At 41.8% G+C, this 22628-nt stretch overlaps 1 protein-coding gene across 1 annotated transcript; it reads left to right on the top strand.

Annotated features, from left to right (window-relative positions):
- Positions 1-21082: 21082 nt before the first annotated feature.
- Positions 21083-22134, top strand: LOC311150630 (uncharacterized protein; the record flags this gene model as incomplete). The annotated part of the gene is made up of 2 exons (XM_084188120.1): positions 21083-21416; positions 21566-22134. 2 exons carry the CDS (start codon positions 21083-21085, stop codon positions 22132-22134), a joined length of 903 nt encoding a protein of 300 aa, XP_084044246.1.
- Positions 22135-22628: the final 494 nt, after the last annotated feature.

Genomic DNA, 22628 nt, shown 5'->3' with positions numbered 1-22628 from the left:
CCTTCCTTATGATCATTGATGCCCCACGAGGTGAGATCTTGCATGGAGCCCCAGACCGAGGGTGATTGACCGTCATCTTGAACTTCTTCCCTTTTCTAATAATTGCGCCAACAGCTGTTGCCTTCTCACCAAGCTACTTGCCTATTGTCCTGTAGCCCATCCCAGCCTTGTGCAGGTCTACAATTTTATCCCTGATGTCCTTACACAGCTCTCTGTTCTTGGCCATTGTGGAGAGGTTGGAGTCTGTTTGATTGAGTGTGTGGACAGATGTCTTTTATACAGGTAACAAGTTCAAACAGGTGCAGTTAACACAGGTAATGAGTGGAGAACATGAGGGCTTCTTAAATAAAAACTAACAGGTCTGTGAGAGCCGGAATTCTTACTGGTTGGTAGGTGATCAAATACTTATGTCATGCAATAAAATGCAAATTAATTACTTAAAAATCATACATTGTGATTTTCTGGATTTTTGTTTTAGATTCCGTCTCTCACAGTTGAAGTGTACCTATGATAAAAATTACAGACCTCTACATGCTTTGAAAGTAGAAAAACCTGCAAAATCGGCAGTGTATCAAATACTTGTTCTCCCCACTGTATGTATCCTTAGAATTAGGTCTCCGCATGAATTCCTTCAATCTGTGTCTTTCTCATTGTACCATCTCTTCGCCTCTGGCTTCGGCTGTATTCCGCTCCCCTCCCACACGCCTCCACTCGTAATTGTGCCTCCCTGGTGATGCTGTTGGGCCAGTCCTCTCCTCTGGCCGGTACCTCGGTATTGAATCCCCTCTTGCTCATGTCCTGCGCTGCCTCGGCCACACTGCTGTAGATCCCCAGACTCCCAGTGGATTCTCATCTTGTCCATGGGGGATTGAAAGTGTACAGTGCATTCGGAAAGTATTCAGACCCCTTGACAATTTCCACATTTTGTTACGTCACAGCCTTATTCTAAAATTGATTCAAATCTTTTTTCCCCTCATCAATCTACACACAATACCCCATAATGACAAAGCAAAAACAGGTTTTTAGATTTTTAAGCAAAAATAAATAAATAAATAACTGAAATATATCATTTACATAAGTATTCAGACCCTTTACTCAGTATTATTTTCAGGTAACTTTGTCCTAGAAGCATTTAACTGCAGGGCACTCCCACATCATATGAAGGAATGTGCCTACCTGATTTAGGGGACACAGTGAACAGTTGGGAGTTGGGGCCAATTTCATCGTAACATTTTTCCTTGGTGTTAAATACAGTCTGTGAACAAACTTAAAATGTATAAATTGATGGTTCGGATTACGGGATGCCAAGGTCATATTTTGTTCCAGTTAAATAGTTGTTCAGATTCAACTGGATCTGTGGACCATACTTTTTTAATGAATATGAGCTTTCCAAAAGTTATTTTGGATTCCACAGTTGGACCATTGAGGGGATGCAAAAGGCTGCCCTCCAGATCGCAAGCCATTATTGTGAAATATTGGAGTATGGACATGCCATTTTGATTCCCAGTCACATTGTTTTTACGTTTTGTGCCAAATAGAAATTGTGTGAGAAATAATAGGACCAAAGCGTAGTTTACATTGTTTAAGGAATATATCAGTGAAGACCATCTCTTCCAGGGCAATAGGAGATACCATATTTCTCTCTACACTCAGCCAGGCGGTGGAAGAATCATGTCTAAACCAATTTAGGATGGGACGAAATGCTAGTGCCTGGAAATACAATTTAAAGTATGGTACGGATAGCCCTCCTACATCTTTCCCTCTTTGCAAGTTTGTAAAAAAAATTCCGGGCTCGCTTACCTTGCCATAGACTTTACATTTTGTGACCGCACTATGGATTTTATCCCAATAGCCAGAAGGGGTAGACAGGGGTAGAAATTAACTACAGAAATTCAGCCGTGGCCATATATTAATTTTGACAATAGATATTCTGCCGGTTAAAGCAACTGGGATATTAGTCCATCTATAGAGGTCAGATTGTATTGATTTGAGCATTCGGTTAAAGTTTCTGGCAATGGGTTTATCTAAGAAAGGAAATATATCTATTCCCAAATATTTAAAATGGGAAACGATTGGAATGGAGATGGATTTCTCCCTATCGGGGTCTTGAGAGGCAGTAGGGCAGATTTGGTTAGATTTATTTTATAACTTGAGATGGAGCTGAATTTGTCTATGATCTTCAAAGAATTTGGGAGGAATTGAGATACATTGTCTAGATGGTGGTCCTCTGTAGCTTAGCTGGTAGAGCACGGCGCTTGTAACGCCAAGGTAGTGGGTTCGATCCCCGGGACCACCCATACACAATTTAGCGTCTGCTAAATGGCATATTAGATAAAGTAAGATATCGTCGGCATATAATGAGATGAATTGATCCGTAGAATTGAGAGAAATTGGTGTCATTTCTTGTCGAATTGCCTGGGCCAGGGGCTCCATAGACAATAACAATAGCAGAGGTGAGATTGGGTCACCTTTCCTGCTACTTATTCTGAACGGAACAGAGCCGGTATTTCCTATTATTACTATGGCTGAGGGATTGGCATATAGTATTTTAATCATGTTAATGAAATTGGAGCTAAGTCCCATATGTTCCAAGCCCGACCAAAGATATGACCATTTAGTCTATCAAAAGCTTTTTCTGCGTCGAGAGATAGAACTGCCAAAGGAGCTTTGGTTTCTGAGTAAGCATATAAGATATGTAATGGATGATGGAGATTATCTGAGGATAAAACTTTTTTTACAAACCCGCTTTGGTCCGACTGTACCAATTTGAGACGACTGAATTTTAGAAAATAGTTTACAGTTTTTCTCGATTGTTTACACACATTTTCTGAAAGCATGCCTCATATTCTCAGAACTCTACACACAAATCAAAAAACACACACACAATGGGCAAAACCCCTCAATTCTCCTGCAAAATGAAACTTTACATTCAAAACAATGTTATTCCTTATCAAAATTGTATTTTGTTTTCAAATGACACACACAAACCATCATATGAATAGACATTTATAAGAACCAGTTGAACACTGATGTGCTCAATGTAAAACACTATGATGAATGGAAAACACTTCTTCTCCATTCATCATAATGACTTAGGCCTTTTTTTGGTTCAGTGTTGCATTACTACAGACAGTACATACATAAGTGTGTTGTAAAATATTTGAGAATATTGTTTTTATACTCAGAACACACAAATACACGGTAACAAATATATTTCATTTTTCCCACAAAAACAATGTACACAGTGTACATCCCATTCCCAACCAACACAAAGTTGCACATACAGTGGTCTACATACAAAACAGAATAATTTAATGTATACAGTTACAGTAAAAAAATTAAAATAAACTATGCTTCATCCTCTCTTCTGTTGCGGTCTGGCCACAGCACCTCATCCACATCACAAGCAATGTTTTCCCTGGCCAAGCAGCGGGGGAAATATCGCCTTGCATGGCGATTCCAGCCATGAAAAGCATCAGCTGCTATATCTCCACATGCGTCTTCCATAGCTTGGAGAAGAGGTATACGCGTTTGTGGATTTCGGTCATACACTTTCCATCTCCAGGCAGAAAAAAATTCCTCAATAGGATTGAGGAATGGAGAATATGGAGGGAGATAAACAACTAAAAAGCGTGGGTGGGCAGTGAACCAGTTACGAACCAGAGCAGCCCTGTGGAAACTTACGTTGTCCCAAATGACAACGTACCTGAGCTGCTCTGGGCCATCTACCTGATCTGGTGGAATGAGTGTGTTGTGTAGGGTGTCCAGGAATGTGATCAGATGGGCGGTGTTGTAGGGGCCAAGGGTAGCATGGTGATGGATGACGCCGTGGTGGGTAATCGCTGCACACATTGTGATGTTCCCTCCGCGCTGGCCAGGGACTTGAACAATAGCACGCTGGCTGATGATATTCCTTCCCCTCTTTCGTCTTTTTGTGAGGTTGAATCCAACCTCATCAATGAAGATGAACTGGTGCTCCACTGCAGCCACCTCTAGCTCAAGGACTCTCTGAAACACACATGACAATATCAGAAATAGACATGAAGTGGTCACTATTGTGAAGCACAATCATTATGATTACAATACTGAAATATGTATAATTTATACAGTGTTGAGAGTATGCATCAATTGTGGGATTGTATAGGACTCACTTGCACATAGTTATATCGCAATTCTTTGACTCTTTCTGAATTGCGTTCAAATGGCACCCTGTAGACCTGCTTCATCCTGAGATTATTTCTGCGCAAGACACGGTCCAGTGTTGATAAGCTTACCCTATCAATATTTTGAAATATCTCATTGTTTTCTATTATTTTTCTTTGTATTTGCCGTAATGTTATGCCGTTATTTTCTAGGACCATGTTCATGATTTCAGTTTCCTGTTCAGGAGACAGAACACGTTCCCGACCACCTTGTGTTGGTAATCTTTCAGTTCTGCCAAACAAATAGTAAAATTCTGTAAATACAAAGTAGAAATACATTTCCCAAATACTTGAAACATACTTTATTTTTACAGTCCTACAGAACAGTCCACAGGCAATACTGTACTACTGTACTCATTGAGTACTGTATTGATATGCAGTACTGCAATTTTCTAGTGAGAGTAGATTTCTTACCTATTCTCATTTCAGAATGTCCGGATGATGGATGCTACAGTGTACCTGCTCAAATTTGGCTGTACTCTTTGCCCAGCCTCCCTCATTGTTAGAACATGGTTGACCACATGATCAACCAAAGTGGCTTGGATTTCATCAGAGATTACGGTCCTTGGCCTTCCTCGTCCTCGTCCTCGTCCTTGTCCTTGTCCTCCCCGTCCTCCTCCTCTTACTCTCACTCCTCTGGCTGCCTCTGTTTCCAATGTTGGCATCCATTGCTCCAAAACAGAAGAGCTCACCTGTTGCCCTTTTATGCTAAAGCTCTGATTGCTAATTGTAAAACTGTGTGACGGGTGTTTGCCCAGTGTGCATATTTGAATGGCAGTGTGATCATTGTGAAAAGATTTTCTGCATGAAAATTGTGCCAAATGCCAAGATTTGTGTGTAGTGTTTTGAAAAAAGTGTGTTGTAGAACTGCAATTTGAGTGTAAAGCAATTGAGAAAAACTGTAATATCTGTGTTTATCAAACATAGAGGGCGATAGTGAGAGTACTGGGTGGCGTCATTACCTTTTTCTTCTAAAAGCGAAATTAGTGCTGTATTTACATCCCTTCCAAATGTACCTTTGTGAATGGCTGTGTTAATCATTTCAAGTAACGGTGTGCCTAACTGGTTCCAAAATTGTTAATAGACCTCAGTTGGAATACCATCCAAACCAGGTGATTTGCCTTTATTCATGTTATCCAATGAACTTTTAAGTTCATGGAGAGAGATTTGGGCTCCCAGCAAGCCAGCTTCCTCAGTTGAGAGAAGAGGACTTCTTATATCATTTAAAAAGGATTACATCTGGCTTGGTGTGGATTTACAATCAGAGGTGGACAATTCTTTATTTAAAAAATGGGAGAATCTTTGGTTGATTAATTTGGGTTCTGATAGTAATTCACCTGATTCAGATTCAATAGTTGCAATATCCGCTAATTGATCATTACTGCGAAGCTTGTTAGCTAGTAGACGACAAGGTCGGTTACCATGGAAGTAATGGTTGAGTCTAACTCGATTTGGTGGCAAATTCTGCTCTCTGTCTTATCAATAGATTTTGTTCTGTCTTGACAAAAAAAGACAGAACTAAAGTGTTTGTTAAGAACGCTCTAACATCGTTAACAACTTCTCAAATTCTGATATCTTCTTTAATTGTGATTTATTCAGCCCAGATGCGAATGCAGTTGCATTGTTTTGTATAAAACCTTTAATGGCTTCCCATAAAATCAGAGGATCATCGACTGAATTTTTGTTAATCATTATGAATTAATTCAATTCAGTTTCAAACTGTTCACAGAAAGTAGGATTTTGTAGTAAGGAAACATTCAAGTGTCATCTTGTGGTTATTTTGTGGCTCATATGTCGAATTTCTATTTTCTTGATTAAAGAAAATAGAGGAGTAGATAATAGTAGGAAGTAGATTCTGTCACGAGCTGAATGTGGATGTGGTGTAGGAATCAGGCGCAGGACACAGAAGCTTCGTCCAACAGAATATATTTGTCGACGAAAAGCAATACAAACTTAACGGGCCTCTAAGAGCCCGGAGGCGAGCGATTACGCAAACAGTGCGCAAAACACCAAAATACAATAAGTACGCAAACAGTGCGTCTACACTCCAAAACATAGGAGCAAAAATACACGGCTCCGACTGACAGGCGGAACAATTACACACAACACAAGACTAACAAAACGAGGAACTTATAGGAGACATATTTAACACTAAAAGGAAACAGGTGTACAAAGAAGACAAAACCAAACAAACATCGATAACATACAACGGTGGCAGCTAGTACTCCGGGGACGACGACCGCCGAAGCCTGCCCGAGCAAGGAGGAGGAGCAGCCTCGGCCGAAACCGTGACAGATTCAGGAGAATGTTTTGTGCCTGTTTGAATAGAAAGTGTCCTCTTTTGCTTTAGGGTTATGAGCTTGCCAGGCATCAATGAGGTTGTAATCAGAGAGTATATGTTGGATATCCTTTGTTCCCTGTAGATTGTAGTTGGTCTTATTACTGTAGATTTGTCCCGCATGTCCAGAATGGCATCACATCTGTCCCAATCCCCCGTTGGAATTCAGTGAATTCGAACAATATGAATCAAAAAACGTGGGATCATATGAATTTGGATCATGCAAATTAATACAGGCAATTTTCTTTACATGATGGATACATTTAAGGAAAGTGATTCTGCCTTCTTGGTCTTCGCCTTTACCAAGGATGGTGATTTTGAGTTTCTTATGTATCATTATGATTACACCCTCAGTTTTGTTTGGGGCTGATTCTATTTGCGTCCTTTTGGAGCAGTTGTGTGTCTTGGAGCATTGCTATATCAATATGGTTTCTTGCTAGAATATCAAGACAGATGGAACATTTTAATAGGAATATTAAGGCCCTTCAAATCCCACGAGAGAATAGCTAGTGTTGCCATTGTTTTTCAAAAATGTAATTGTTATCTCCAATTACTCATGGATGTAAAATAAAAAAGCAGGACCCACAGGGAAACACACCCATTGGTCACTCCCCACCCAGAAGACCCTCTCTGTAAACTGTTCCCCCTTCCCTCCCCTGCCTTTTTTTGTAAGGACTGTGCGGTGCGCTGTGTTAATCAGCGGAATGGGACACAGCTTCTCCTGCCGGAACAGTTCATAGAAAAGATTGCTCATGAAGGAAGTTGGGTTGCCCGCTTCCACACCAGTTTCAAGTCCTGTGAATTGTTCACCTGAATTTACGGGAATGATTTTTGAGTGATTCCGTTTTCTCTTTCAGGAGTTTAATTGTCCCTTCCAACTTAGCTTGCGCTGTTTCCAGGTCATGGAGTCCCACCTCTGTCACATTTGCTGTATTCTACAGACTTTCCACTTTGGTTGAATAGGTATGCACTTTAGCAGTGAGCACTGCCAAGGATTCATTCACCAGTTTTAATTGTAAATCGAGGGCAGAGGTAATCTCCTCACGAACAATCTCTCGTATAGTAGCGGCCAGCTCTTTCTGTTGTCTAGTGTTGAGAGCCGACCATGTTCCCACAGTTGAATTGTGGACGGACAAATTCTAGCTGCTGGAGCGTAATAGACCAGCTAGTTATTTCTTGTCACACAATGAATGTCCCACACCTTAATATGATGTTAAGTATTGACAAGTTTTAGGAAATAGGTCAAAAGAAAACCACAAAAAGGCCAAGCGTTTCAATGAATGCCAACAGAACGCTGTATAGTGCACTACTTCTCTTCTACTTTTTCAGAAATATTACTGTGAACAAAATTCCAGATTGTCTGCATAATAAAATAAAATTCAGCTCAGACACCCATACATACCCCACAAGACATGCCACCAGGGGTCTCTTCACAGTCCCCAAATCCAAAACGAAGTCACGTCAACGCACAGTACTATACAATGGAGCTCCATTCCATCTGCAATTACTCAAGCAAACAGCAAAATTACATAAAATAAAAAAAAATCTAACATCTAATGGAACAGCGGGGACTGATCGGGGACACAGAGACACTTTTTGTTGTATTGTATGCGTATCGTTGTATTTTTTATTTGTGTGACTGTCCTTGTCTATCAGTGTATAAGTGTTTTGTTACTTGTCATGTTTTGTGTTTTTTGTGGACCCCAGGATGAGTAGCTGATGCTTCTGAAATGCTGATGGGGATCCAAATAATTTAAAAAAAGTGTCAAATGTGAAGCAACTTCATTCCATAAGAGAAATCCCAAATATTTCCTCTTAATGACAGTGAAAACATGTTTATAGAAATGTTTTCAAATGTATTGAAAATTAAATACAGAAATATGATTTACATAAGTATTCACACCCCTGTGTCAATACCTTCTAGATGCACCTTCGGCGGCGATTACAGCTTTGCGTCGTCTTGGGTATGTCTGTATCAGCTTTGCACATCTGGATAAGTTACATGGGGAGCGGCAGTGAACAGCAATCTTCATGTCTTTACAAAGATTTTCAATCAACCTCCCTGACCAAGATCCTTCTTAACCGGTTGCTCAGTTGTAGGCAGAGTCAGGGTAGTTCCATATTTTTTCAATTTCCAAATGATGAAGACCACTGTGCTCTTGGAAACACTCTAGAAATTGTTTTATACCCTTCCCCAGATAAATGCCTCATCACAATTCTATCTCAGAGATCTATGGACAGTTCCTTGGACTTCATGGTATAGTTTCTGCTCTGACATGCACTGTCAACTGTGGGAGCTTAGATAGACAGATGTTTCTTTCTAAAACATGTCCAAACAACTGAATTGGCCACAGATGGACTCCAATCAAGTTGTAGTGTCGAGGATGATCAAAGGAAATTGGATGCACCTGAGCTCAATTTGGAGTTTCATAGCAAAGGGGTGTGAATACTTATGTACAGTACATTTCTAAAAACATGTTTTCACTTTGTCATTATGGGCTATTGTGTGTAGATGGGTGAGAAAAAAAATATATTTAATACATTTTGAATTGAGGCTGTAACACAACAAAATGTGGAATAAGTCAAGGGGTATGAATACTTTCTGAAGGCACTGCAAGTTCTGACTGTAGGGCACAACGTCATGGCATTTTCAATTTCATTAACACACCTCAGGGTTTTCTAAATTACTTTCACACACGCTCTTGCCAAAGGCAAGAAGCGTAATTCCTCCATGGTTTTACACCAGCAGTTGATGAAAACAGATGTGGCTTCACCCCTTCTAATGTTATGCCAATATGTATTTGCAAGTCCCAGTTAAGATATTTAATCTCTTGGGACTTCCCGGTTAATGAAGATCACCATAATAGTTCAAGTGTATTTGTGGTCATGTAAGATGAGGACTTAGCTATTATTTGTTGTTAGTAACAGTAAAACCTTACAATAAGTTGGCATTCCACTTCTGTAGTATAGTTATAATTATTCCTCTTGTGTAATTACACAAATCGCTCAACTCCTATGGTATGCAATTACTATACTATGTAACTAACATGTTAATACAAATCGCTGAATCAATGACAAAAGAAAAGCCTACATCTCATGTGTTGAGCTTGTAATATAGAGAGGGTCACCCCAGTTCCCTGGCCAATAAATCGCCTTATGTTTTACATAAACTACGTGGCCTCTAACGACCCCCTTGGAAAGGTCATAAAAATGCCATGTATTTCACCTGCGATTAATCACATTCGTAATATTGTCTGGAAGTTTTCACAGGTGATCTTCATTAGAAGAGGGCAGAACAACCTTCCAGACTCCCCGGGTCGGTAAATGGGTCGGTAAATGTTTCTGGGTGTCTGTATAATTTACTTGCCCGTATTCACTTTCTGACTCAGCCATACACAACCTCGCCTTAATAAATGTAATTACAGACGGACAGGTTTCACATCTTTATAAACCAGACGGACAGGTTTCACATCTTCTCCCCCCCCCCGCTTCTCCTTCACACAAATTCAGACAGCTGATGTTTTGAAAGCGCTGCAAAATCTGGACCCCTACAAATCAGCTGGGCTAGACAATCTGGACCCTTTCTTTCTAAAACTAGCCGCCGAAATTGTCGCAACCCCTATTACTAGTCTGTTCAACCTCTCTTTCATAACGTCTGAGATCCCCAGAGATTGGAAAGCTGCCGCGGTCATCCCCCTCTTCAAAGGGGGTGACACTCTAGATCCAAACTGCTACAGACCTATATCCATCCTGCCCTGCCTTTCGAAAGTATTCGAAAGCCAAGTTAACAAACAGATCATCGACCATTTCGAATACCACCGTACCTTCTCCGCTATGCAATCCGGTTTCCGAGCTGGTCACGGGTGCACTTCAGCTACGCTCAAGGTCCTAAACGATATTATAACCGCGATTGATAATAGACAGTACTGTGCAGCCGTCTTCATCGACCTGGCCAAGGCTTTCGACTCTGTCAACCACCGCATTCTTATTGGCAGACTAAATAGCTTTGGTTTCTCAAATGACTGCCTCGCCTGGTTCACCAACTACTTCTCAGATAGAGTTCAGTGTGTCAAATCGGAGGGCCTGTTGTCTGGACCTATGGCAGTCTCTATGGGGGTGCCACAGGGTTCAATTCTTGGGCCGACACTTTTCTCCGTGTATATCAATGATGTCGCTCTTGCTGCTGGTGACTCTCAGATCCACCTCTACGCAGACGACACCATTTTGTATACATCTGGCCCTTCATTGGACACTGTGTTAACAAACCTCCAAACGAGCTTCAATGCCATACAACAATCCTTCAGTAGCCTTCAACTGCTCTTAAACACTAGTAAAACTAAATGCATGCTTTTCAATCGAACGCTGCTAGCACCCGCCCACCCGACTAGAATCACCACTCTCGACGGGTCTGACCTAGAGTATGTGGACAACTACAAATATCTAGGTGTCTGGTTAGACTGTAAACTCAACTTCCAGACTCACATAAAGAATCTCCAATCCAAAGTTAAATCTAGAATCGGCTTCCTATTTCGCAACAAAGCCTCCTTCACTCATGCTGCCAAACATGCCCTCGTAAAACTGACTATCCTACCGATCCTTGACTTCGGCGATGTCATTTACAAAATAGCCTCCAACACTCTACTCAGCAAATTGGATGTAGTCTATCACAGTGCCATCCGTTTTGTCTCCAAAGCCCCATACACTACCCACCACTGTGACCTGTACGCTCTTGTTGGCTGGTCCTCACTACATGTTCGTCGTCAAACCCACTGGCTCCAGGCCATCTATAAATCACTGCTAGGCAAATCCCCGCCTTATCTTAGCTCATTGGTCACCATAGCAGCACCCACCCGTAGTCTGCGCTCCAGCAGGTATATCTCTCTGGTCATTCCCAAAGCCAACACCTCCTTTGGCCGCCATTCCTTCCAGTTCTCTGCTGCCAATGACTGGAACGAATTGCAAAAAATCTCTGAAGCTGGAGACTCTTATCTCCCTCAATAACTTTAAGCATCAGTTGTCAGAGCACCTTACCGATCACTGCACCTGTACACAGCCCATCTGAAATTAGCCCACCAACTACCTCATCCCTATATTGTTATTTATTTTGCTCTTTTGCACACCAGTATCTCTATTTGCACATAATCTCTTGCACATCTAGCATTCCAGTGTTAATACTATTGTAATTATTCTGCACTATAGCCTATTTATTGCCTTACCTCCATAACTTGCTACATTTGCACACACTGTATATATCTTTTCTGTTGTATTTCTGACTTTATGTTTTTTTTTTACCCCATATGTAACTCTGTGTTGTTTTTATTGCACTACTTTGCTTTATCTTGGCCAGGTCGCAGTTGTAAATGAGAACCTGTTCTCAACTGGCTTACCTGGTTAAATAAAGGTGAAATAAATAAAAATAAAATAAATAAATAAAAATCTTTATAAAAGCCTCCCTACTCTTTCATCTTGGCCTTTTGTTGATAATGTATGCAAATAGCTTTTCTCAGAACGTCTTTGCCACCTATGTGGAAATGCCTTGGCCTCCATCCACGTGTTGGTCAGGGTTAGTGAAAGGAGTGAGAAAGAGACTGAGAATTTAAAAGACTGCAACAAGTGTGCAAAGGGGTTTTTATTTCTGCAGATTCTTTGCTATCTTTGGAGTGGCTTCACATTTACAAGTGATGCATGTATACCGTCTTCGTCCACCTTATTTATTCTTCATTGAGTGATTGTTTCAGTGTGAATTGGAACATGATGGGAGACTTGGGTATGTCTAACCCGTCAATATGGGATTAGAATAAAAAGGGCTCCAACAACTTGTACCTAGAAGTCTTATGATCTGCAAGCATTCGAGGACTGTCTCTACAATAAAACATTTCATTTGCTTTGGAGAAAATTACTTTGAGCCTGTGCTTTATCTTTAGGAACTAGTTATTTTATTATTTGAACTGTAGACCTGAATCAAACTACTCCTTTGGGAGTTTTCCTTGTTATGAAATCATGACTCACGTTAGAGGAGAGCACACCCCTGTGGTGATTTTGTGTTAGTGCAGTTTTACTATGGTTAGCATATATAGTGAACAAAAATATAAACGCAACATGCAACAATTTCAAAGATTTTACTGAGTTACAGTTCGTAGAAGGAATCATCAATTGAAATAAATGTTTTAGGCCCTAATCTATGGATTTCCACTTGGGAGCCAGGTCCTCCTACTGGGGAGCCAGGCCCAGTCAATCAGAATGAGTTTTTCCCAACAAAATGGTTTTATTACAGACAGAAATACTCCTCAGCAGGAATGTAGGAATCAATCCCACCCATCTCTGTACCCAGGGAATTGTCAAATGGTTTTCAAACATTCTGCTATATAAACCATGATGGTGATGTTTTAGATTTATGATTAAGATAAAACTGTATGAGTGAAACTTATTTTTGGCCAATTCTTTAGAGCTCCTCAATGAATTGTGCTGAGCTATTATATTTAGCGAGTCCGAATTTAGTTTTGCTTTTTCTTTTTTTTTTTTTTTACTTTTATTTAACTAGACAAGTCAGTTAAGAACAAATTCTTATTTACAATGACGGCCTACACCGGCCAAACCCGGACGACGCTGGGTCAATCACAGCCGGTTGTGATACAGCCTGGAATCGAACCAGGGGGTCATGTAGTGACGCCTCAAGCACTGAGATGCAGTGCCTTAGACCGCTGTGCCACTTTATCAACAGTCAGTTAGAAAATGAGCAATCAACGTGTTCATAGACGACTTTGCTACTCCCAAAGCCGTGAGGCTAAGATTGGTTTGGGAAATGAATAGAAATAAATGAACGATTCAGACAGTGAAAGTGCATTTATTTGAATTTGGAGCGGCTCCTTACCCACAGAGGGGAGGTGGTGATTTGAATGGTGTATGAGAGAATATTTGTGTTGGATGAATATCAAAATATGAGAGTTCTCTGATTATATTTGCAGATAAGGTTTATGACATTGCTTCATAGTCTTTGTCGTGGAGGACAATCTACACTCCCCAATGTATTTATTTGGACAGTGAATTTAAAACATTTTATTTAGCTCTATAGTCCAGCATTTTGGATTTGAGATCAAGGGCTCTATTTTAACAAACCTAACGGAATGGTAGATCTAAGCACTGGCGCTATAGGTCCGGAAATATTTTTGCTATTTTCACAGCCGGTATTATGAGTGCAGTAGCTGGTGGTAGCGCGAAAGGGCTGGGTTTTGATGAATAAACAAGTTGTAGGTCTGATGAAGGCTTGGCCACTCACTGGCCAATGAATGAGCTCCATGGCCTAATATTGCATGCGTTTTTGTCTCAAGTTCTGTAGGTTATTGACAGTCTTTGTGTTGTCATCAACTCCTATTTGGCTGGGTTAGTGCAATAACATATCTTTGGGATGTCCCTACCCTAAACCCTAACCATTTTAAATGTCAACTTCAAATGGGGTAAGGATGTCCCAAGGAACCTGGATAGCAAGGACCAATTCAGCTGGGGACACGGAATATTATCATCCTAGTCCATTGTGGATTGATACTACAGTTTATTAAATAGCATAGGGCACAGTAATGAGTAATAGCAACAGTTAAAAAAAATTAAATCCAGTATTTCCTCAATAGCGTATGTTTGGATTGTTGGCAGACAACATTGTTGTAATTGTCTTCAACGAGCCTTGCCTACATGTCTTCACCCATCTCACTTCTCCTAAAATAAGAAATACTAGGCTCCCGTAAATTGTATTGTATGTGTGAGGCACGTTCTCAATAAGCAAAATATAGCCTAGCCCTACCATTGATACTGCATTATAGGACTGACATTTTATAAAATGTTTAGAGGAGCGCATCTTCGGTAACAGGATGAGAGGCGCTCTTTGGAGATGGGGATGGATACTTGAAAAAGCACAATCAAGTATATGCAACTAGGCATACAGTATGTGTGTATGTTTTAGGATGTACAGTATATTTTCAATTCAAGGCACTCTGACGAATAGACCATTTAAACAATTAATGGATAGCCTACTTTGCAAGGCCAGGACAAAAAAGACAACCCATTGCTGCTGAACCAGCCTTAGTAGCCTGGGGTAAAGGCAACCTATGGAGGGCTTGATAAGAAACAGAAAACAAGCCATCCGTTTTTTTTTAAGAAGCATGATATGTGGTCCTCTGTAGCTCAATTGGTAGAGCATGGCGCTTGTAACGCCAAGGTAGTGGGTTCGATCCCTGGGACCACCCATACGTAAAAATGTATGCACACATGACTGTAAGTCGCTTTGGATGAAAGCGTCTGCTAAATGGCATATTATTATTATAAATCGCTTCTCTTGTTCAATGGCACTGTTTGCACACGTAGGCCTAAATATCTTTACGTATAACATTCACACTTCTACAGAAAATACTAGCCTCTTGTCAATTTTATCGTTGCCTATGTGCGAGGCAGATTTAAAAAAATCTGCAGTTGATATGGCATTAGAGAAGGACTGTCTAGTATGGAGGAGCCCTTGGTAATCGGACAAGGGGCACTCATTGAAAAAGGGGACAGATAGCCTATTTGAACAAGCTAAATTAAGTATGAAGGCATGTGAATTGTGAATAATGAAAAAGCAGAGGGCAAAAACCTCCAAAATATTTCAAAGTACTCTCAGTAGACCATTTAAAACCCCTTTATTCATGAGCTACTTGGCTAATGTAGTGTCATAATGTATTGTGTCATTTTGGAGTCACTTTTATTGTAAATAAGAATAGAATGTTTCTGAACACTTCTACATTCATATAGATGCTACCATGATTACAGATAGTCCTGAATGAATTGTGAATGATGAGTGAGAAAGTTAGATGCATAAATATCATACCCCGCCCCCAAAAATGCTAACCTCTGCTGTTATTTGTAATGGTGAGAGGTTAGCATGATCTTTGTGCATATGTAACTTTCTCACTCAATATTCACGATTCATTCATGATTATCCGTAAAGTGTTCAAAAACATATTACATTCTTATTTACAATAAAGGTGACTCAAGACAGTATTTAGCATTTATTTAAGATTGGGCACAACATCCGAAACACAACCAAAACAAACTGCAAATGCATCCAACAAGTTTGTAGAGTCACAAGTGGCGCAGCGGTCTAAGGCACTGCATCTCAGTGCTTGAGGCGTCACTACAGATCCCCTGTTTCGATTCCAGGCTGTATCACAACCGGCCGTGATTGGGAGTCCCATAGGGCAGTGCACAATTAGCCCAGCGTCGTCCGGGTTTGGCCGGTGTAGGCCGTCATTGTAAATAAGATTTTGTTCTTAACTGACTTGCCTAGTTAAATAAAGGTAAAATAAAAAACAAGCTTGATGTAGTTATTGCTTGCTAGGAACATGGAAGAAAATACTTGACTAAATGTAATACACTAAGTTAATTTGTCCAAATACTTATGACACCTTCAAATAGAGCCCCACAGGGGTGGTGTCATAATACCCATATATCCTAGCGGTCAAACAGGGAAATGGTTCCAATCGTTTTTCCATGAATGGTGGAAAAACAATTGGAACTATTTCCTTGTCTGACGGCTAGGTTTTATGGGTATTATGATTCATACTGTGGTACTCTATGGGGGGACTAGATACAGTGGGGGAAAAAAGTATTTAGTCAGCCACCAATTGTGCAAGTTCTCCCACTTAAAAAGATGAGAGAGGCCTGTAATTTTCATCATAGGTACACGTCAACTATGACAGACAAAATGAGAGAGAAAAAATCCAGAAAATCACATTGTAGGATTTTTTATGAATTTATTTGCAAATTATGGTGGAAAATAAGTATTTGGTCAATAACAAAAGTTTCTCAATACTTTGTTATATACCCTTGTTGGCAATGACACAGGTCAAACGTTTTCTGTAAGTCTTCACAAGGTTTTCACACACTGTTGCTGGTATTTTGGCCCATTCCTCCATGCAGATCTCCTCTAGAGCAGTGATGTTTTGGGGCTGTTTTGGGGCTGTTGCTGGGCAACACGGACTTTCAACTCCCTCCAAAGATTTTCTATGGGGTTGAGATCTGGAGACTGGCTAGGCCACTCCAGGACCTTGAAATGCTTCTTACGAAGCCACTCCTTCGTTGCCCGGGCGGTGTGTTTGGGATCATTGTCATGCTGAAAGACCCAGCCACGTTTCATCTTCAATGCCCTTGCTGATGGAAGGAGGTTTTCACTCAAAATCTCATGATACGCCCCATTCATTCTTTCCTTTACAAGGATCAGTCGTCCTGGTCCCTTTGCAGAAAAACAGCCCCAAAGCATGATGTTTCCACCCCCATGCTTCACAGTAGGTATGGTGTTCTTTGGATGCAACTCAGCATTCTTTGTCCTCCAAACACGACGAGTTGAGTTTTTACCAAAAGGTTCTATTTTGGTTTCATCTGACCATATGACATTCTCCCAATCCTCTTCTGGATCATCCAAATGCACTCTAGCAAACTTCAGACGGGCCTGGACATGTACTGGCTTAAGCAGGGGGACACGTCTGGCACTGCAGGATTTGAGTCCCTGGCGGCGTAGTGTGTTACTGATGGTAGGCTTTGTTACTTTGGTCCCAGCTCTCTGCAGGTCATTCACTAGGTCCCCCCGTGTGGTTCTGGGATTTTTGCTCACCGTTCTTGTGATCATTTTGACCCCACGGGGTGAGATCTTGCGAGGGAGATTATCGGTGGTCTTGTATGTCTTCCATTTCCTAATAATTGCTCCCACAGTTGATTTCTTCAAACCAAGCTGCTTACCTATTGCAGATTCAGTCTTCCCAACCTGGTGCAGGTCTACAATTTTGTTTCTGGTGTCCTTTGACAGCTCTTTGGTCTTGGCCATAGTGGAGTTTGGAGTGTGACTGTTTGAGGTTGTGGACAGGTGTCTTTTATACTGATAACAAGTTCAAACAGGTGCCATTAATACAGGTAACGAGTGGAGGACAGAGGAGCCTCTTAATGAAGAAGTTGCTTGTTTGGAGGTGACCAAATACTTATTTTCCACCATAATCTGCAAATAAATTCATAAAAAATCATTTTCTCAATTTGTCTGTCATAATTGACATGTACCTATGATGAAAATTACAGGCCTCTCTCATCTTTTTAAGTGGAAGAACTTGCACAATTGGTGGCTGACTAAATACTTTTTTCCCCCACTGTACATAGTGCATTAATTTCTAAATGTTAAAAACATATGTATGGAAATAACCTCAAATAAAAAGGTGACATTCTGCACTGTATAAAACATTTGCTGGAGTATAGAGCCAAATTAAAAGTTTTAGCTTCACTGTCCAAATAAATACAGTGAGGGAAAAAAGTATTTGATCCCCTGCTGATTTTGTACGTTTGCCCACTGACAAATACATGATCAGTCTATAATTTTAATGGTAGGTTTATTTGAACAGTGAGAGACAGAATAACAACAAAACAATCCAGAAAAATGTATGTCAAAAATGTTATAAATTGAATTGCATTTTAATGAGGGAAACAAGTATTTGACCCTTCTGCAAAACATGACTTAGTACTTGGTGGCAAAACCCTTGTTGGCAATCACAGAGGTCAGACGTTTCTTGTAGTTGGCCACCAGGTTTGCACACATCTCAGGAGGGATTTTGTTCCACTCCTCTTTGCAGATCTTCTCCAAGTCATTAAGGTTTCGAGGCTGACGTTTGGCAACTCGAACCTTCAGCTCCCTCCACAGATTTTCTATGGGATTAAGGTCTGGAGACTGGCTAGGCCACTCCAGGACCTTAATGTGCTTCTTCATGAGCCACTCCTTTGTTGCCTTGGCCGTGTGTTTTGGGTCATTGTCATGCTGGAATACCCATCCACGACCCATTTTCAATGCTCTGGCTGAGGGAAGGAGGTTCTCACCCAAGATTTGACAGTACATGGCCCCGTCCATCGTCCCTTTGATGCGGTGAAGTTGTCCTGTCCCCTTAGCAGAAAAACACCCCCAAAGCATAATGTTTCCACCTCCATGCTTGACGGTGGGGATGGTGTTCTTGGGGTCATAGGCAGCATTCCTCCTCCTCCAAACACGGCGAGTTGAGTTGATGCTAAAGAGCTCAATTTTGGTCTCATCTGACCACAACACTTTCACCCAGTTCCCTCTGAATCATTCAGATGTTCATTGGCAAACTTCAGACGGCCCTGTATATGTGCTTTATTGAGCAGGGGGACCTTGCGGGCGCTGCAGGATTTCAGTCCTTCACGGTGTAATGTGTTTCCAATTGTTTTCTTGGTGACTATGGTCCCAGCTGCCTTGAGATCATTTACAAGATCCTCCCGTGTAGTTCTGAACTGATTCCTCACCGTTCTCATGATCATTGCAACTCCACGAGGTGAGATCTTGCATGGAGCCTCAGGCCGAGGGAGATTGACAGTTATTTTGTGTTTCTTCCATTTGCGAATAATCGCACCAACTGTTGTCACCTTCTCACCAAGCTGCTTGGCGATGGTCTTGTAGCCCATTCCAGCCTTGTGTAGGTCTACAATCTTGTCCCTGACATCCTTGGAGAGCTCTTTGGTCTTGGCCATGGTGGAGAGTTTGGAATCTGATTGATTGATTGCTTCTGTGGACAGGTGTCTTTTATACAGGTAACAAGCTGAGATTAGGATCACTCCCTTTAAGAGTGTGCTCCTAATCTCAGCTCGTTACCTGTATAAAAGACACCTGGGAGCCAGAAATCTTTCTGATTGAGAGGGGGTCAATACTTATTTCCCTCATTAAAATGCAAATACATTTATAACATTTTTGACATGCGTTTTTCTGGATTTCTTTGTTGTTATTCTGTCTCTCACTGTTCAAATAAACCTACCATTAAAATTATAGACTGATCATTTCTTTGTCAGTGGGCAAACGTACAAAATCAGCAGGGGATCAAATACTTTTTTCCCTCACTGTATGTAGGGGAGTGTATCTGATACGGTGGCTGTAAGGGGGCAAAGTAAAACTTCTCTTACATGACCTGTATTTGTTGAGGCTTCTTATTCTAGGTGTGAATCAGATGACTGAGTAATCATTTCTGAGGTCGTCATGACAAATTCTGGTAGGACTGTCGTAAATTTGAGATTTGTATCCACATTTTTATAAAGCCCCACACACTCAGTTTTCAGTTACTAATACATTGATATCACAGAGAACAAATAAACTGACATTTCAGATGTTTCAAATAACTGTCCAGTTAATAGCTGACAATGACACAAATGTTTTCAGAAGACAATTTTCCACCACAAATGTGTTACATTTGTCTGACAACACCATGTCTACATGACAAGGCAAACAGGCAAAGAGTATCGGTTGTCTTGGGAACGAGATGATTCACGTCAGGGCGTTTTGTGCCGCACATATTTGAAACGGCAATGAAATGTTGCATCAACAAATAAACATTAGCCCTCGTTGATCAAAAGTTTCACCAGGTAAAAAAAAAAAAAAAGAGATTACACAGTTTCTGGAGAGAAATCGGTCACCTAAAGTCCCCCCCTTTAAGTGAGTGTGACCAGACTGGCAGAGAGTCAGAAAATGGACAGCCAGGGTTAAGGGGAGGAGTGGGCTCTCTAATCCCCACTGCCCTTTTGGATCAGTGGGCCCATAAATAAAGTAGGACAGAGATAAATATAGTGTGACAGGCAATCAGTAATAAGTTACACATGTCCCCCAAGGACACTGGCCACAGGACAACTGGACTGTGACACACTGCTGCGCTGAGTGAGGATAGTCGTCTTAGGGGACGCCACTGAACACTCTCCTCTCCGAGGGGGAAAAACATAGACAAGGTAAGGGACTGTAACCTCTGATGCAAGTTTACAGGTATTGGCAAAACATGTGATCAGATGATGTTCTTATCGCTAGGGAGAGGGGGTCAACTGTCCAGGGGGCAACTGTTTACCTATTCGCTGTAAACATTTTGGATCCAAATTGATATTAACCTACTTTGGAATTGAATCCTATTTCATACATACTTTTGAGTTATTTTCTTTGAAGTTGTATTGTAGCTTTGCTGGTAGACGGCAATGATTTTGGCCAAGGGCATTATATGAGTTACATTATATAATAATATAATATGCCATTTAGCAGACACTTTTATCCAAAGCGACTTACAGTCATGCGTGCATACATTTTTGTGTATGGGTGGTCCCGGGGATCGAACCCACTACCCTGGCATTACAAGCGCCGTGCTCTACCAGCTGAGCTACAGAGGACCATATACTGCCTGTATAGCTTTTTGTTCATTAGCCGCTTAACTGCAATAGCGTCTTTCATTTAGATGTTAAGTACGGCACAAAACCACAGGGCTGTACAGCGTGTGCCTTACAATCAATAGCTGTCGGGTGCTCTGGAATTATGTTTCCCAGCATTTAGCGCATGTCCAGACCCATTTTTTGGTGTAGCAGACGTAAAAATGTTGCATTATATACAAGTCCTTGCCTTGGGCATGGGGCCTTGCCTTGACCCAAAGTGAGAGGTCGCAGAACAGCACTAACCTGTGTGATACTGATGTGTGTTTATTACAGTAGGGGTTGTTTAGAAAGTGCCATGAAGCTACTGTGGAGCCTGCTGCTGCTGGGCATGCTGCTGGCCGGGGGCTTTAGCGTGGCTCAGGAGGAAGATGGAGAAGAGGCAGAGGAACCAGCCGAGGAGGCAGCAGTAGAAGAGGAAGAGGCAGCTGTAGAAGAGGCAGCTGCAGACAATGAAGAGGCGGAGGTGGCAGAGCCTGAGGGTCCTGGGACAGAAGCTGGCCCGACTGATGACCGGCAGCCTTGTGCCATGTGGATGGGAGGAGTGCCAGGCACTTCAGGGCACAATGGGAACCCAGGGAGAGATGGGAGAGATGGGCACGATGGCCCTCGAGGAGAGAAAGGAGATACAGGTAAGAAGACCAACTGTACTGTGCTGCCTCTACATCATCCAAAGTTCACAGTAAATCTAATCACAGTAACCCGCATGAGGCACAGTCAATGAACACCAGTACAGGCTGCTAAGTTCGCCCCGACTCTGGTGACGTCTTTGTGTGTACAGGTGAACCAGGTGAGAAGGGAGAGACTGGCGAAAAGGGCGACAACGGCGCTCCGGGACCTCGCGGTTTCCCGGGCAACCCCGGTCTGAAGGGGGCACAGGGTGAGAGCGCACTGTCGTATCACTCCTCCTTCAGCGTGGGCCTGACAGATCCCGTCCCCGCCACCAACGTGCCCATCCGCTTTAACAAATTCTTCCACAACGAGCAGCACCACTACGATGACGTGAGCGGAAAGTTCCACTGCTCCCTCCCCGGGGTCTACTTCTTCACGTACCACCTCACAGTCTACACTAAAGATGCTCGGGTGAGCCTGTTCAAGAACGACAAGCCCGTCATGTTCACCTACGACCAGTACCACGAGGGCAACGTGGACCAGGCCTCGGGGGCCCTCATACTGAGGCTGCAGTCTGGGGACGAGGTTTGGCTGCAGATCTACGGAGATGAGGAGTTTGGGGGGGTGTATGCTGACAACACTAACGACTCCACCTTCTCCGGGTTTCTTTTGTATCCCGACATGGGGGAGTTGGAGGCAAGAAGGAGACGTCACTCTGTTGGAGTTGGTAGACACTGAGGTTTATGCAGGTCTTGAAGGGTGATGTATAGAGTAGGGAAGGCTGTAGCGACCTTTTCCTGACTGCTCTATAGGCCTACATTGCCCTCTGGCTGGGGACTGAGGGGGGAGGGGTATAAGTCGTTTCTTACATTAGTACGTTTTTAAAAGGGTGCACAGAATGCTTTAAACTTCTCAAATGTTAGTTCTATATCTATATATAACATGTTTCGCTTCAATTGTTAGGTGGATTCTAGCATAAAATAGACATTAAAATGAAGTATTGAATTGGTATTGGATGTAATAACTTGTGCAAAGACAAACAGCCTAGATGGCTTTATGGCAGTGTCACATATTTAGGCAGTGTCTGTGAAATAATAAAATGTGTTATAGCAAATGTAAAATGTCAGCTATGCTTTCTTTGTCAGATAACAAACCACTGCGATGTGAAATGGCTGACAAGATCCGCAACTGAGTTTTGCTTGGCTGCTACGATAGGGACGTGGGCAGGTGTG

Source organism: Coregonus lavaretus (assembly GCF_964263955.1).
Source record: "Coregonus lavaretus genome assembly, chromosome: 23".
Classification (NCBI taxonomy): Eukaryota; Metazoa; Chordata; class Actinopteri; order Salmoniformes; family Salmonidae; genus Coregonus; species Coregonus lavaretus.
The sequence above is the reverse complement of the archived record's forward strand: the minus strand, read 5'-3'. Positions and strand labels throughout refer to the sequence as shown.